At 48.0% G+C, this 18,395-nt stretch overlaps 1 protein-coding gene across 1 annotated transcript in view; it reads left to right on the forward strand.

Moving 5' to 3' along the window:
- Positions 1-10,693: 10,693 nt before the first annotated feature.
- Positions 10,694-18,395, forward strand: part of LOC119449000 (intraflagellar transport protein 140 homolog) — a 41,679-nt gene continuing 33,977 nt past the window's right edge. The window contains exon 1 of the mRNA XM_049660833.1: positions 10,694-12,475. Coding sequence (XP_049516790.1) covers positions 12,284-12,475 — 192 coding nt within the window. The 5' untranslated portion in view covers positions 10,694-12,283. The remainder of the gene's footprint in view (positions 12,476-18,395) is intronic.

The raw sequence follows: 18,395 nt of genomic DNA on the forward strand, positions 1-18,395 counted from the left end.
TTTTCATTGTTTCTTAAGCTGTTCAGTCAAAAGTAGTGAGTTGCGACCGCCAGATAATTGTTTACTTTAGTTGTTTTCGTGCGACAGCGCTGGTCGACCGGCTTGGCGTCCGACGAAAGGACGAGAACTCTACGCCTAAAGCGTTCGTCGGCCTGCAAAGAAAGTATGTTCTGTGCAGCGGTGCGATTTCGTCACCCGTACGGCTGACCTTTTGCTGCATCGCTTTCCGCGCTGAAAGCTCGAAACGCCCATCAAGTGAAACGGCAGGGCATTTGAATATACAGCTTTAATGGCAGGTCTCCGAAAACAAATTTCGCGCCTTACATAACAAAATGACGTCACTTCTGTTTTTGACTGATATGACGTCACATTATTTTTTCTTCCGCCGGAAAAGTTCCCTTCTCATACAGATGGTGCTAAGCCCCATGAACCGCTAGAGTTACTGTGTGATGCTCCCTTTGGGGAGCACAGTTGCGCATCTCATTGAACGCGCCGCTCGCGCCCCCATTCGCCAAATCTGGTCACATGCTCGAAAAGCAGTCCTTTGAGGGAAAGCCAACTTCACGGCTGCGCCTGCACCATAGAGTTGATATACTAACTCTAGAGGAAAAGCTGGGCGAAAAAAGTGGGAACTGCCACGGCCGCTCGATGAAACGCACGAGGTGCGGCCTGCCACGTCGCGCGGCGAAGTATGGGCGGAGCTGTGAAGCGAAAGTTGACATTTGCCGCCGCTTTTTTAGGGGTGGCGCTACTGCTGCGGGACTGCTCTCCCTCCGGAAGGTGCCGCGGGAGAGATTTCGCGTCTTGCTTGCACGCCTCTTGTCCGCACACGTGGTAGTATAAATATGTCGAGGTCCTTGTCGTGTTGCATGTGGCACTATCCCGCGCAACTGTTGCGGGCCGCTGTGTGTTAAATCGCAAGAAAAGAACCATTAATCCGGTACCCTGAGTTTCCGAGTGACGTATAACGCCGTTAAACATGGCTGAAAAAACATTTCGCGACAGGGACAAGTGGCAAAGGAAGCATTTGGGAGCCGAGGGACACGTTTTTAATTGGTGTGTTCGCCTCCCTTCACCGACGGCCAAACTGAGGAACTCTGTAAGGTGTTTCTAAGCAAATTGTTACAGCCGCTACTGGCGAACTGCCTACAAGCTTCCGTCACAGAAGGTAGTACAATTTTAAAGCTGTTGAACGAGGCGCTTTTCCATGGCTTCACATCGTGTGAATAAAGAAAATACAGCCTCCCTCGATCTTTTTTTTTTCACCATTGCAATTGCTCTATTCACACTGAACAACTTTTTTTTCACGGCATCGTCTTCACATAAATATGCTACATATCGGCAATGTGGTTAATGTACGATCCGTTATAAACTGCTATCTACCCCATTTTTCTAGAAAGCTGAAACTAACGAAATCTAGCAGAAAATAGTTATACAAACCTGTCATTATGCACGCATTTGTAAGAAGTTTCATATTACAGGGTTCTTTTCCCTTTTCTTTTTCTTAACATAGCAAGTGCTCTATTCACGCTGAACAACTTTTTTTCACTGCATCGTCTTTACATAAATATGCCACACTCCGGCAATGTGGCTGAATGTACGATACGTTGTAAACTGTTACCTACCCCATTATTCCCCATTATTCTCGAAAGGTGAAACTAAAGAAATCTAGCAGAAAATAGTTATACAAACTTGTGTCATTATGCACGCATTTGTAAGAAGTTTCATATAATGTTTTTTTTTTTTTTTACCAGCAAACAAGACGTCAAGCGAGGCAAGTAAATACGCAAACTCAACCAAAGCGCCCACTGTATCAGCAGTACTGCCTCACGATAAAGAACTCGCCAGTTCTCTTGAACGATGGACATAAGGCTCGAAACCACCGGCAGAAGTGTGCCATCCTGGCCTATGTGAGCCTATTAGCGGCCCAATACCGACTCTTGGGTATATTGATATCCTTGCAGGCAGCGTTGATATTTAATTTATATTTTGGAAACAAAAAGCACAACTCTCGCATCAATAAAATGTAAACGCGAAGCGCGACCGCTGCGCGAAGCATGCGGACGGCGCCTAAAAAACGTTCCCACCCGCGCGCCTGTCCCGGAGCAGTGGCGCCGCTGCGATGGCGCGGAGAACTAGGCGCCTCACACCGGTTTCGGGCGACGTGGCAGGCCGCACCTCGTGCATTTCATCGAGCGGCCGTGGAACTGCAAAGGCGCCACCATGTTGCTACGACTCGTTTTGTAGCACTAAAGATATTCAAAATACTCTGGAAAAGCAAGCACTTACACGTAGCACGTAGGCACGGACAGCGGTTGAAGTTCATTCCGTATATATTTTCATAAAGATCGGATGGCTATTTAAAAAATTTTTATGTAAAATTTACGGAGTCTATTCGACTGCGTTTGCAGGCGCCTTAACTAGATGGCGCTACCATACTGACCGAGGCTCGGGATCGCGTTGATTGCGAGCCTCGTCTGAATCGCATATCGTTGTCTACGCTTGAGCGCCTGCATAGGGTATAGCAACATGGCAGCGCCCTTGTGGTTCCCAATTTCAATACATGGGCGCTATGGGGATATTTTCCTCTATGGGCGGGTATATTAACTCTATGGCTTGCACCGTAGAGATTCTATGATCTGCACTGCCGCCCACCGCGCCACCGTTGTCGCGAGCCTCTGTGCGCTGCCGCCCGCCGCGCCACCTGGCCTTCGCGGAAAGAAGTAGCAAGCCAAGCACACTCGGCAGCTGAGCCGCGCCGCATCCTGTATTCAGGAGGAGTGGTTTTTCTGCTTAACACAGATGCGTGTTAACACTCATCCGAGTGCTTAACCCTCTGCTTCCGTAGGAAGCATATGCAGTAGCTCTATGAGCCGCCATGTTTTGAACGTATGGGCTTCTATGGAAGCTTCGCTACCAGGTATATTTGCCTTGCCGGCGACGCGACGAGCGACAACGACAGATGACCCTCTGCGACAACGAAAGTTGTCGTTCAAAAATCGCGTGCATGTGGTTGCGCCTTTAGGCTAGTTTGTAGCCGCTGTCAAGAATGAAAACAGCGCAAAAAAAAGCAGGAGAAGAAAGAAAGACCTACATAACGCTGGTTTGCCCGCGGCAAAATATATCAAGGACGGAGGTACAGGGACATGTACGCTAAGAAACAGCCACAAGAAACATGTGTGAGGGGACCTAGGTGAATGGCCGTGACGTCCACGCAAAAAACAGATATATAGGAATGTTAGGGGCCGTCGCGCCGTTCAACAACCCAGTGAAAGTTTGGTGTGACATGTGACTGACGGTAAATAGCTTAATTAAATAAGAGGAGGAGGGGTGACGAGCATAAAAGATGCCAAGAATGAAGTTGGCAGAACATTATGGACATAGGGAGAGTGCCTTGTCACTGTCTGATGGTTCAACACCAGACGGTCGTGGCCGTCGCATAGCCGAGGTTCACCTATACATTGTAGTTTCCACGCGCTAGCACGGTTGCTGCTCAGAGCCCATCCTAACTAAACTTCTCGGCAATTTCACAACAGCCGGGTGTCAGGAGACACGACACTTTCAAATATCTCGGAGCTTCTAGTCCTTATTTTACAGCGAACTCCGGATGCCGTAATCTTGTCAAAGGCTTCTAAACAGAAATTAACCCTGCTTCGTACTGTCTGCCTCATCAATTCTCGAGCGTAATCAAATAACAGTATGCGTCGCGTGATAACTACAATATCATAATCGCAAGTTACTTCCAAACATTTCTTCAAACATGTCGGATAGCAGGTCACCGAAAGTGAGTGAAACTTGCATCATATGATAGTATCCTCCAAGTTCTAGCGCAAAGGTTCGTTCTTGTATTTTTAAATGTAGAATAATATTGCATGCCCACAACGCCGAAAGCGCGATTGGGTGATAGGCGACTTGCAAAATAGTGCCCGCCCTCTTCCGTACGTAGTAGTGGCCGAGCCACTCACTAGAAGATCTAGCTGGGAAACAACGCAAATTTCGGGCTACGCCACTGCAGGTGTGTGATCATGATCGTCGTGGGCTGCGCTGTGTCTTCGCCGAGTCTGTCGGTCCGAATAAAGGGCTGTACACGCACTACTGCACTAATACAAGCACATGTATATTGCGGTAGAAATGACTATATGGGGTTAATTATCGTAAAATCATCGGCTAGTGGGTTATTCATTTTCAGGCGGGAAAGACATGAACAGAAGTGAAGGCACATAGCAAACGACAGCTTGCACTGTCTGTCAACTGATTTATTATTGCGACAGAACTCTTTCGGAAGCACCTTTTTTTTATTTGGGGAAGGGGGGGGGGGCTGTTCGGGGTATGTATAGATGGTGGTGACCACGAGGGGGCTGTATATACTGATAAGTTTCCCCTCGAGATTTCGCAGTAAAACAAACAAACAAAATGAAAAAGAACAAAAGAAAAAAGGAAGTCAATTAAAGTACTCTCTTTACCGACAGCAAAGTAATCCCCAGCGCCCGTCGACATTAATTGTTGGATCGTATTAGGTTTTTATTCGTTCCTGTATCTTAAAGGATATATTCACTCACCTACTGAATACACTGTAAACGGAAATAACTCTCAGGTGGGAGTATACTGCTTGTCCTCTAGCGACCCCCCGGTTGGGAGTTTATTATGCTCCGAATTATCGGAGTATAATTTTTACTCCGTGCGGGCGGAATTTTTGCGTGGTGCCAGGGGAGTTTTTTTCCTGTCATTTTAATTTTTTATTTCGGGCTGGACGGAGGTTTTCGAGCTGCACCGGGAGTATTAAAAAAAAGTATCACGTCAAATTGCGTGGAGAATTCTATATATCCTCTAGAGGCTACGGGTCAAATTCCGAAATATACGCAAAAGAATAGGCCAAATTATGAGAAACAAGTGAACGAGAACAGACAGACCAAGTCACACTTAAAGGGCAACTCCGGCGATTTTTTGACCATGTCCAGCTAATAAAATATTTAGCTTCCCGAGGCCCTCCTGTGACGCACCTGATAGGAGAATTGTTCCGCAAATTCGAATCTAATTTTAAATAAGCAAAAAAGTGCGAAAACGAAACCGAAACCTGAGCAAGCAGCCGAGCGAACCTTTGCGTGTGACGTCACGAATGGATCCCCGGCGGGGAAGGCGCGCAACGCATGCCGGTCTCGCCCGCGGGGCGACGAAACCGGCGAAGAGCAGACGCTCAGCTTATTCGTGACCGCGCCGGACTTTCGGGGACCTTCGGGCTATATTGCAAGCTGCACCACCTATTCGGATCTGTCAAACAGTGACAGTTATGATTCAGACGAATTCAATAGCCACGAATCGCCGTCCTCCACCACTAGAGCCTGCACCCATGCGCAACATATCGCGCTGCGACATGAAGACCAAGGGATAGCCCTAACCACTGATATACGTGCTGCTTGCTATTTAAGGTGTTTTACCCCTCTCAGGAAACCGCTTCGCATGCTCACTGTAAGATGTGAAGCACGACTTCCCGCAATAAATCCCACAAGAACGCCGCTGACAGTCCAAAGCACCGACCGGTGCATTTGTTTACATCGGCAGGTACACCGGCCATTCGTACGTCGTTCGCTTGAGATAGCCGCTCATCGGCGAAATCAATTAATGTCAGAACATATCAAAACACGTAGATTTTGTGCGTGTAAGCACCGGTACATCACTCTGTGTCGCGCTGATACGTGCGACCACACACCTTCGGAAACAGCGAGCGGGAGACCGTAGTAGGGAAGCGTTGTGCAGCCGGCTTATCATTCTTCGTATTCTCTTCATGCGCACAATTAGTGTTCCGTAAAGTAGACATAGATTAGGACATTGAGCGTATGATCGTTCATTTAGGGAATGTATAGTTTTCTCGCGGAAACGCCGACGTCACGAAGTATGACATCGTTGGCAGCTGAACGAGACGGTTGTTTACGCATGCTGTATCGAAGGGACCTCCGCTTGCTGCCCATTTGGGATACGAGGCAAACAGTGCACCTCGTAAGCTAAATAATGAGTCAGAATAACAATAGGTAACAATACACCCAGGGATTTGCGTAGTCACATTTCATTTAGGGAAGCGCCGGCGAATGCGACTGGCGGCATTCGAGAACGGCAACGTATACGGATGTTGATTGCGCGTCGTGTTGTCGCTTGTAGCTTTTTGCGTGTGCACTGTACGAAATGAGGAATGGTTTATTTCAAATCCGTATGGTCAAAACTGAACTACAGAAGCAGCTTTCCTCATCCTAATAGCTTAATTAGCTTCATATCAGTGGATCTGGTCCGCCAGCAGCAGACTCACGAACTCGGCCACTGTGATAGGCTTAACCTCGGCTGAACGCGATCGGCATCGGCTCAAACTGTGTTTGCGGATGGCGAGGGCTGAAGTTCGTGCAGCCAACAACGCAACACCACTTGCCACCCCGCATCACTTGCCCGTCCACAGGGAATGCAACTTCTCGCGACAGCAACATCTCACACCAAGCGCTTGCTCACGATCGTCGACTCCTGCACGCTCTCGTCGCTGTCGTCTGCATGATCCCGGCATGCTCTGCGTGGACCATTCCTGACGTCATGCACAATGTGGCCTATAACTGAGGAGGAGGTAAGGTAGGGTGCTCGAGGCATTAAATTAAATTCATTTGTAAAAAATCTGTGCAACTCTCAAGCCTGATTTTTTTAGGGCATGACGGAGGTATTCAAAGGAACAGACCCAGCGAATTTCATCGACATCCGTTGACACCGAAAAATCGCCGTAAACATTTCAGCAACACCCGATGAAGAGCTGTGAAGGACATCCAACGGACACTCGACACACAAAAAGCAGCAACCCTCGCAGTATATATAGCCACGATAATGTGCGCCTCGAAACGGCCTAGCGAGCAGCTGTACTGTTTTCAGAATTACGACTCACAGGCTTGCACATATGAGATCTGCCTCTCTCAAAGGAACATGAAACCTAAATCCACACGGAACTGTTAATTTAGAATATTGAAAAAACAACGTTCATGCCATAATTTTTCAAAATTAGAATGTCATTCTGCGAGCGCTGAAGCGACTTCGCTCACTGCCGGCGTCCGCGGCCAAAAGGTAGTGCGTTGTTACAGTACACAAGAAAAATGTACGTGCGCGTGCTTCATGACAAAATTAGCTTCGTGCGAAAGAATGGTGGCGGGACAACAATTTATTACATGTGAGCATGACCCGTAGCAGCCCACGTAACACCGAAAATTGCGTAGCCATACATTTTCTTGACCGCAGTACTTGCTCTGCGTCCAAGCAATGTCTCTCGGTTATGAAACGGAGCTATATCGCTGATCTGGCAAACGAATCCTCACGCTCGGAGCCAGCAGGTATCTTCCTAAATCAGTATCTTTGATGGAGCATGATGTTAATGTAATATCCGAAGCAACGACGTCATCAAAACAGAACTGCGCGATAACAATTCGATTCACATCGCTCAGTAAGAAGCTTTATTCACAGTACGTACTTACGTCCTACCGTATTTCCTGGGCGAGGATATCCATACACAGGTTCATAAAAAGAATTGCTTGCACCACGGTCTTACTTACTGGCAGCACAGCACAGTAAGGAAATCGGAATATGGCATTCATGCGCAGCTATCACGGATGTGGTCCCTCGAACAGTGGCTGCTGTTGCCATTGCTACGCGGCACTTTACACCGGACATTGTCAGCATATACTCAAAAGGACATAAAAGTGGTATTTCACGCACTGAAGAACACAAGTCAAGGTCACGCAACACGAAAGCACAGCCAGAAACCTGAGCCGACATCACGAGTCAACCGGCAGCTTCGTGGTCACACCTAAGCCTTTTTCCGCACTTGAAATCGTTGCTCGCATTCATCGCTGCCAGCAGAGTGATCACAGCTAACGTACATAAAGATGAGATACAGTGAGCTTCAGACAGGCCTATAACACTTTCTGGAAGGAAGTATAGGAAAGAAAATCGGCGAAACGCTGGCACGGAACAACACTTCACAGATGTAAACAAACCGTCAGCCATGAGCACCGCCGATTCCGTCGAACGCGGCCGGTCGCTGGCGCGGCGCACAGCCTTATGGGAAGCACCACGTGACCAACCTGTTTTGGCGGGGGAGTTTTTTAATAGTACCTGTGCGCAGAGAACAAAATTTTGAAGGCGGAGTAAAATCACGTCATGTCCGCCCTTATCCACCCACAGGTAGTGAGCGGAGTGAAACGAGGGAATGCCGCTGTATTCCTCCCATACATCGGACTAAATATTCAAGGATGGGAGTATATAGGGCACATCACCTTGTTACAATTCCCATGTGGGGGTATTTTCGTTTACAGTGTAGAAACGCATGAAAGGTGCTAACGACAGTAATGTGTCGGACTGGGCAAGAGGGTATAGACAGAACTAACGGTCGCCGCCGAAAACGTCTGTGGGGCTTTACACAGAACGAACGAGTGACGTCGCGATCGATCTTTGAGTGAAGTTTCTTGATTGTGAAATCCGACGAACTACGCATTGTAGGATTAGCTTATATAAACAGACGTCACTAGTCAATTTCTGATGACAGTTTAAAAAACGTAAGCCACGCGAGACACAACGCGTACCTGGGGCGCTATAACGTAAAATGATTCCAAACTGTTTTGATTCCAAACTCCTGACGTCAAATTTACGTAACCACCGACACAAGCATCGGGCGGTGACCCGCAGCGTGGTCTGAACAACCCAATCAAACACTCTCCTCGTTTATAGGAGGTCACCTTTGTTCGCTTTCAGAACCAATAACATTGTCTACACTGAGCGGTTATTCTTATCTAATTGGCTGACAAGAGGCGAGGAGCACGCTCTAGTGGAGAGGGTTTCGATGGGGCCAAGCCAGCACAGTGACAATAGATAACCGCATGAAGAGGGTGGTGCCGCCTTCTCCGATTGGTCCGCTTCGCCATATTTAGCTTGCGGTGGGTGGTCGAAAATCGCGGCGGCGTGCAACGGAAGGACAAGAATGCCGCTAAAATGGATCCTCAGCAAGGAAGAGTTGGCAGGGCGATGTCGTATGCATGCCGAAAGGGCTCGATAACGTTTTACTGCCACACAAAAAGGTTTATCATGCGCAAATAAATACATGCTCACCGGTAGGTGTGAGTAGCGAGGGCCTGAGCGATCGGCAGCAGCCATCTTCTATTCCTTTCGGAACGGGGCAGTCTGTGGCTATTCAGAAAAATTTTCAGTTTTGTTCGGCATATTAATGCATTTTTTTCGCGTACACGTCACCTTGACGTGGTGAGCTGTCGTAGTTTTGTGAGCTCGCGTGACAGACAGGTGAAGTGGGCGTAGCCAGAAAACATTGGACCAATAGCAGAGGGCTAATGGTGAAAAGGGGTCGAATCAGGAATGATTATTTTTTCTTTTGTGCGGTTTAATCATGCATAATCAGTGTGTACACGTTATATCAGATGGAGAGTTATCGCGGTTTTCGTGACGTCGCGTGACAGACAGGCGAAGTTGGGAGTGGCCCGAAAATGTTTTCACCAATCGTGGAGGCTGATTGCATAAATTGGAATCAAAACAGTTTGGAATCACTTTACGTTATAGCGCCCCTGAAGTCTCTTAGTGCACCATGCACTAAGCCTTTTTAAACGTATTACTGTTTAAATGAATAGTCTTTCTCTTAATTTATTTATTTATTTATGCATTGACGATTACAGTGCTACCTTTCTTTTTGAATGATGGTATAATATTTTCTCGCTGTCTCTTTCTTCCATTGTCTCAATGCTTTCGTTTGTCATGATGCACTCAAATGCATGCGCAATCAACGCTAACGCGTACGTTGCTATCTCGAGCATTTCCCTGCGGTGTCGTAATATACGCGGGAAATCCAACACGTAATTGCGGGATGCGTGAAAAAGGATAATCACTCGAAAGCAACGCACTCCTATAATAACAGATCTTATAGAGCGATAGCGCTACTACTCCAGGTAGAAACACAGAAAACGTCTGGTTCCGTAAATCTGACCTTCAAGCTCAGCCAAGGTGAAACTGGGACTTCGCCTGCCACTACGGCGGCTGCTGCGTACGCCGCGTGGGCGCCCGTATCTTGATAGTGATCTGCGATGTGGACAAAGTGCGCCGAGTGCTGGTAGCTTCGTATGCGCTGTGATTTCGACGTTTAGTTTGCGTTGAGGCGAGACGCAGCACGAAAGTCAATTCGTGCGCTGCTGCTGCCGCGCCGAGCAGCGTTTGTGTGTTGTCTCGTGGTGCAATTGTAGATGCGGTAGTTGCTGACGGCGCCGAGCAGCGTCTGTGTCCTTTCCCAAAGCCAGCAAAACCGTGCTACCGCTCGATAAACTTGGTTTCGAGAGCCACATTCTCCAGCAACTGATAAGTGAACTCGTAAAAAAAAAAAAAAAAAAAAAAAAAAAAAAAAAAAACACCGACACTGCGCGCTCGCGCATCACCGAGCAGCGAACGCGAGTAGCACGAAACCACGAATGCATAACGGACAAATGACGCCCGCCCAACGCTTCGACCGCGGTGGCTTCGACTTTCGTCCGGTGCACGGTCAATTTTCGCGCTCGCGCCGGCACTACCAGCGCCACGGTCCAGGTGGCAGCACCACTTCGCACGGTTCCTCCAGAGAGCTCGGTCGCCCGTAGCAACCGTTGCGCGGTGCGGGAACCATGGATCCCGGCAGTTTTGTTTTCCGGTCGTCCCGTGCTCAAACTACGCGTTCGACACGCATTCCTGAGAGGCCTCGCCGGCTATGGACCCACTGTGCGTGTTCTCCTTTCGCTATAGATCGGTGTCAGCCTGCGCGAGGCAGCCATCACTGAATGCCGTGCCTGCAATCAGATGCTATACACCTTGGTGGAACGAAGACGGCGAACGACCGGTAGCAGCGATCTGCGCACTTCCGCAGCCGAAATCGGCATGATCGATGCTGAATACAATGGGGCCAACCATATGCTTCCCACGGTCGCTGCGTCCTTGAGTGCACGCAACCTGCTCAACTTTCGGAGACGACGACCCTTATCGCGGGTGGTCTTGACAGCTGTTCTGTGTGGAATCACCTCCCGGTATTGAACCAACGCTCATTCTTTATTTTATTTTCATATCACTGCTTATAAATCACGTCAAAAAGCAAAAAGCACGTCAACGATAATCTAAGTGCACTCGATGACTACCCACGCAAAACTTTTCCTGCGCGAGGCCTTACTCTGCAGAAAAAAACGACCAACAATAGGAGCACAGGCTTTTCCTTAGAAACGTGCTCGAGTCCATCCAAAGTTTTCTTGCATGGCACCAGCACAGTGTTTATCACGCGTTGTGACACCAGCAGGACTTATTCGAAAGGAATGCATCAAAAGAAATTAGCTTAACGGCGTTAGGCAAGAATACGTACCAATGGCACTACTGAGATGCAAAAGAGCGCAGAGTTAGGCTACAGATTGCGGGCTGTGCGGTAAAAAAATGGAAGGGACATCTCGATTTCCTGGTGCTTATGGGCTCTTCGTGAACCTGACGTGAAGTTGGGGCTGCCGTAGCTCTGGCAACTCTGAAGACGGAGAGAAAAGAGCTCGACGAAATGGCATCGGAGCTCCTGTACGCTAGCAACACTGGTGCTTAGTGGGGAAGCCTGCATCGTGAGCAACTCTGCGAGCGACCGCAGGACGATAGCAGCCGCTTCGCCGTAGACTGCGGATCCTTCATTTGAACCTGTGTTCCGTGCAGCGCTGTTTGCTATATGCAAACGTAAAGATCGCGCCACTCAGCTGTTGTCGGAGGTTTTCTTGTCTAGAGCGAAAACATTGGCTCGATCCTCCACAGTAGTGCTGCAGAAAAAAAAAAAAAAACTATCGTGTTACGTGGGCACGTGTTATCAAAGCTGTATACGTGTTTATAGCGCAGAGTCAGCGAAGCATCTACAAGGCATAGGCTCGACTCATCGACTGTAACGTATTCGTTGACGCCCCCTCGAGCAACCGAAACGACTCGAATAGCGCAGATATAGGGCCGCGTGCTCCAGCTGACTCATGAGAACCTGTGAAGCCGCTGCCCTTTAGCGCACAGATATTTCGACTGTTTACTTTGTCCACGTTTACACATATCGATAGTAGATTCCGCGTTTCCCGGCCGCTACCGCGTTGTACGCACCCCTTTTTAGTCGCTTGAAGCGCTGTAGGAGGGGCAGAGTCTTGACTCCGACGGTAATGTTTCGGTGCCAGCTCCTTGCGCGCACGTTTAACTAGCAAGGAGGAGAGGGAATCAAGAAAGCAGCCAGTCCGGTCGTGCAAAGATGGCGGTGTACCTGGACTGCCGTCTGGAAGACGCGGCTCTGTCGTCGGCGGCGAAGACGCGACTGTCTTGCTACCGCGGAGCGGCCCTGTTCGCGCTGGCCTTCCGCGACAGGGACACCGGAGGCGTGCGCCTGCTCGCCGAAGATGGCGCGCCGCTGCCCAGCGAGCTGCCTCGCAAGCAGGGAGCACAGGTAACAGTTAAGGCATGGCATGTAAGTATAGTGCGTGTCACGCTGTTGTACAAGGCCACAGTTGGAGCGATTGGGGATATCACTCCACCTCTGGTTGCGCTGAACAAACATTTACATTGGCAAAATAATCTATGGACGATCGATTGGGCGTCACGTATGTCGCCCTCGAACCGAGTGTGCCGCTGGACTGTGTATAGCGCGTCAATCGCGTGTAACGTATTTTGAAGGCGTTTTCAGGCTGGCGTCGCGCACCTTCAGCATACAAGCTGGGCGATGTCACGCCTCGCGAAAACGGCGCTGTTTTCGTATACCCTTAATGCATGTCATGTATTCCATCGGCTATATACCGCATTAAACGCAATTCGGGCGAAATTATAGCCTGCTTATGGCACAGGGTCGGATCTCGAGAAGCGTCACGCTATTATTTGTGCTTTAAGGGAGCCGTACATTAAATGAGCCTTTTTAAAACCAACACAGAATGACGACGCTCACCGTCACGGAAAAGTCGCGTAAACGGTGGCAAATACGCGTACTCTTCTGCTCTGTAGTGTCTCTGTGTAGGAGCCATATACAGGAATACTACTGCATGGTAGCTATTAGCGACAGGCAGTGGCGCGCCGACGGGGGGACAACACGCCCCCGCTGAGGCCGAGTTAACCTCACCCCCCCCCCCCCCCCCACGCGTCCAGCCCCACCAGTGCAACGTGTACCTTCAGTGCTCTCTTCACATTGCCATTACAATTCAGGAGGTGACTTGAGGTCGAATTTTCCTGATGAACAAAAACTCTCTATCACTGTCTTGTATTTATTAATTCACTCTTAAATTAGTTTGCGTAAAACGCTGATGAAATCATCATCCTCATCATCCTTCGTATTAGGCGTTTTATTTGCTGTTGGGTTCCTCTGGCTAAAGCAAGGAAATTGGATATTATGCAAAGTGCTTGCTTCCCTCCTCCCTACTACCACAAAAATGCCCCTCCTCTCCCCCCCCCCCCCCCACGACAGAGATCCTGGGTGCGCTACTGGCGACAGGGTAAAACAGATATGAGGTCACAATTAGGGGACAAACAGCAGCGCTGATTTCCGAATATATTTTTCAATTCATGCGCATAGATATAAACGCATTCTCACCCCAGTCGCCTCCATGGCAGAAAGCAACCTGTAAAGTCACGGCTAGGCTACAAAGGATCGAAGTGACAGTCTCGCTCGCACTGTTGTCCTCATTATTACCTCATAATGCTCCTTGGCGCGATACTGTCATATATAGCGGGGTTTGCTCCCGCAGCTCGATCGCCGTCAGGCATAGCGTTTCAGTCGGTTCGATTATGGCGCAGGTGCGACAGAGTCCACGTGCTTTCGGCGCGTTAACCACGCGCATGCACGCGTCAAACACGCATGCCAGTACGTATAGCTTCAAGACTCTTTCAGCTTGATATATCGGAACGGCGTTGCGTGGCGGATGAGTCGGCGAGACGGGGCAGTGGTCTGACCCTGTAGGGACAACATTGTGCAGTCTGGCCTCCCCTTCCCATCCCGCCACAACACTGACGTAGAGCACCCACAGGACGCAGAACTCATTCAGAGTACGCCGCTATCAAGTTTTCCAGGGCTGGTCGCCTCTTCCACTACAAGGCGCGGCGCAGCGCAGATTGAGACGCGTGCGTTGTCATAAGTACAGTACCTTTACTAATCTCTCTCTCTCTCTCCCTCTTTTTTTTTCTTTTAGAGGCGGTGAACTTCAACCAGTTTTGGCATATATAAATGCTCAAATGTGCGGTTTAGGCATATACAAAGTGTCCCAACTATTATGCACCAAGAAATTTAAAAATATGCAGATGACACGTATTATATCCAAGGTGCCGTCGCTTAGAGATACTCAGATAATTTTTTTTGCATTCTGCCTAATTACGTAAATATTCTTAATTATTCAACTTCTCAAATATTATAATTAGCTGAAAAGTGTCAATGAGAAAATTGTAAAGCAACATGAGAAACTCCCGATACAGCTTTCTGTTGCTGAATACGCCCTATACATAAAAATGTTTTTCCAAGCGTGGGAGAAGACCGCGAATACATGCAAAATTGCCGCGTGACTGGCCGCTCGAGGCACTTTGCGTGTATTCGCAGGCTGTTTCGGGCCTGAAACAGTATCCTGAAACAGTAGCCAGCTGGTCTGAAGCAATTCTTCGGAAACTGTATGCCGTTCATTTGGCGGGGAAAAAGTTCATTACTAGTGGATAAAATTAAGGCGAAACTTCCTATATTCGGGATTTTTGCGCCGTACCGCAGCACTGGTACCTCACAGTGACTGACAGTGACAGAAACTGGCCGTCATCGCGCGAATGGCCATCACCGCGGTGACGGTCAGTTTCGGACGGCACTTACGAACGAGAAATGTCGTGAATGCACGCACAAATCGACCCTTGCCTAGATATTTCTGTTGCTTACATTTGGAATCGCTCGAGAGAGCGTTGACGAGACCCAGTTGTTGAAGTCTCAAATCATGACTCATATACCTACAAGGGGTATTGCCTAAGCAGCAGGCGAAAACAACCCATATAAACGACTAATGAATGAAAAGACGAAGTTGCATGAGACTGAACACCGTTTGTCCCCCAACTACTTCGTCGTCATTGTATGGACCGCTGCGCAAAACGAACAGCCTCCAGCAACTGTTGCCTGTTATTTTCTGTCATGTTTTTTCCCCAGCTGTTTTCTTTCGTTAGTGCCTGTGTTATGGCTAACGCAGTGCGCATGCGCGCTCACTGCACACAGGCTTGCGCCCTCGGAAATGCCTTTTACGGTCGATCTAGCCGAAGGCGAGGGTAAGACGCAGCGGCCTTCGAATGTCCGGCATGCTGCAGCGATCTGCCTGACTTGCTTCTGCTAGGAACCCTATTATACTTCGGCGACACAACGTGGATTGGGCTCGCTCACTATACTCTTTGTGCAGCCGACAAAGAAGTTGCGAAAGCAGTAGAATACGTAGTGTAGAAATAGAAGCACAACAATAGCAGTGTTTATTGATGTGCTCGGTCGAATACTGCGCTGAAGAGACCTCGCTCCCCGACAAAGTGTATTACGCCGCAAATGTCAATATAGCAGAGGGAGCGGCAAGTGCACCAGGGAACCTTCGGGACCGCGTACTTCTTTTCATCGAGTTCTCTCTTCGCTGATGAAGTCTGCTTTCCGCGCCGCACCGGAAATTATTCTTCTGCCTTGTGTGGGGTGCCTACCGTGCAGAGTTCGCCGAGACGTGCATTCACATCTCATCTGGCAGATTATGATAGCGTTTTCTGCGGCTTGTATTTCATAGTGGTTCGGAACTTGTACCAAATTCGATCGCCTGTGGTATGGATGGTTTTCTCTCTGCGTGTGCGTGCGTGCGCATCTGTGTGCGTCTGTGTTTGTGGCTGAGAGAACGGCAACATATATGTTGGCAAAATGTATGTTGCTGGCCTCCCCCATTGCGTTAGTTAAGAACTAAATACCCCTAGGAGGTATCGTTAAGGCACACTAATTAAGCAGTAACACTAAATCAGTTTATACAGAGAAAATATTCCTTCGAAACTAAATTTTTGCTGATTTGGGGGGAAATTGTTGCTTGAGAAATTGAAGGCCACTGTTTCGCGTTTTGAATTCAGCGCCGTAAGCTGAGCGCGGCTACGTCAGTGTTACGTCACGGATTTGGAATTATTTTCTGTCATTGCGTCGTTTTGACGCTGGAAAGGTTATCGAAACTTTCTGGGCTGAGTCTTTGGTTCATTTGGAATGCAGTACAGTGCTTCATAGCCGATAAATGATTAACCTGACCCGAGTAGGCTCTGTCAATATTGGTGACGTCGCAGTGAGTTAGTGCGTGAACTTCACCACTGTGTTGCCTCCCGTTTTTGCTTACTGCGCCTTTTCTGACTTACCAATTAAGACTCCTCACATTGACACAGTGGCCGTCTTGCCGTTCCAGACGCAATCGTACAAACTTAATAGTCCTCTTTAGTGTCCCTTGAATTGTGCTTTGCCCTGGGCGTTACGCGCCACGAGAGCACTGCGGACGTTCTTGCGGCCCACGAGCCTTAACGAAACTTTGTAAATATCTCCATAGTATATACAGGATGTCCCAACTATCACGCACCAAGATTTAAAAATATGCAAATTACACATAGCTGTACAGAACCAAGGTAATGTTGTTTGTCGTCGCTTGGAGATATTCAGATTATTTTTTGCATTACCGCCTAATTACATAATTAGTCTTAAATAATTATTCAACTTCTCAAATATTATAATTGGATCAAAAGTGTCAATGATAAAATTGTAGAGCAACATGAAAAACTCCCGATACAGCTTTCTGTTGCTGAATACGTGCTACATAAAAGTGTTTTTCCGAGCGTGAAAGAGGCCTGCGAATACATGGAAAGTGCCTCGAGCGGCCAGTTGCGCGGCAATTTTGCGTGTATTCGCGGGCTTTTTCCACGCTCGGAAAACACTTTTACGTCGCGCGTATTCAGCAACAGAAAGCTGCATCGGGAGTTTTTCATGTTGCTCTACTTTTTTTCTCATTGACACTTTTCGTCTAATTATAATATTTGAGAAGTTGATTATATATGACTAATTATGTAATAAGGCAGAATGCAAAAAAATAATCTGAGTATCTCCAAGCGACGGCAAACCCAGCTACGTGCTATTTGCATATTTTAAAATCTTGGTGCATGATTTGGGACACCCTGTATATGTGTGTGTGCGACTGTATGCGCTGTTAAGTGTTTATCGCTGTATATATCATAATCATCATCGAGCACATGGAGTAGCATGTCAGGCCGGCGAACAGCCAGGCTAACATCTCCAGCATATCATTAAAGCTTGTTTCTCTCCTTTAACTGTGTATTGACTTCATTTGAAGCAGGTATGGTATATTTTTCAGCTTATAATAGAAGACAAATGGACAAATATAGGGTGACACGAGGTTGCTGGAACTGTCTTTTGGTTGGTACGTAGTTGACGACAAAATGTAGCTGCAATTTTTTTTTTCTGGCTGAAAAAAAAATGCGAGTATGCCCTTGTTGCATATGTACAGTCCTCGACGAACAGAACATGATTTCCTTTACCATAGCGATTTTATGATTCATGATTTGTATTTTGTACTGCTAGGAAAGTTTGCACCCTTGAAAGCTCTGCGCACGCTAATTTCCTGTGGAGAACTCTGAAACTAAAAAAAAATTTTGCACCTTTTCGGGCTTATCTTGTCCCCAATCCTCATCTACAGGGTGACCGAAAAATACTGTAACGCAAAAAAAAAACCATAACTCTTCAGCGAACAAACAAAATAAGACGCACTTTATTTTATTCGAAAGTCCACTCAATTCTGTACAATAACTAAAATTTATGTTTCAAGATGTCCACCTTGTGCTTTGATACTCGCTTGAAGACGCTTCCGGAAATTCATCAAAATAGCCGTGATGTCTTCTGGAGCGATTTCATCACAGGCCTTTCCCAGAGCACGTTTAAGCGATTGGATGGATTTGTGCTTGAAAGAGCACGCTTTTTCAAGCGAAGCTTGTATACGCTAGCCTGTGCCGGCGATGTAACGCTTAAAAAAAAGACAGCTGCTAGCTCTCAGAGCTGCTCGAGCGTAGTCGTCTTCTTCCGCAGCTGGCTCGTTGGCTCGTGCTCGTTCTCGGCACGCGCTCGTGCACACTGCTACCGCGTTCGTAGTCGTCGTCTGCTTCCACGGCTGGCTGCGTTGCCGCTCATCATTCCAGCGTAGAATTTCACTTCTCTTCTGTCGTCGTAATTGAGAGACCGCGTTTACGGGGGTGTGAGCCATTGCTTAAGGGGTACAAGCCACTCATTGTCTTAAATATGTCCGTTATGTAATTTTGAATCAATTTAATTTCTAAGAATCGCAAGCGGCGATGGTGGGCGA

The sequence above is a fragment of the Dermacentor silvarum genome, chromosome 1 (assembly GCF_013339745.2).
Source record: "Dermacentor silvarum isolate Dsil-2018 chromosome 1, BIME_Dsil_1.4, whole genome shotgun sequence".
Classification (NCBI taxonomy): Eukaryota; Metazoa; Arthropoda; class Arachnida; order Ixodida; family Ixodidae; genus Dermacentor; species Dermacentor silvarum.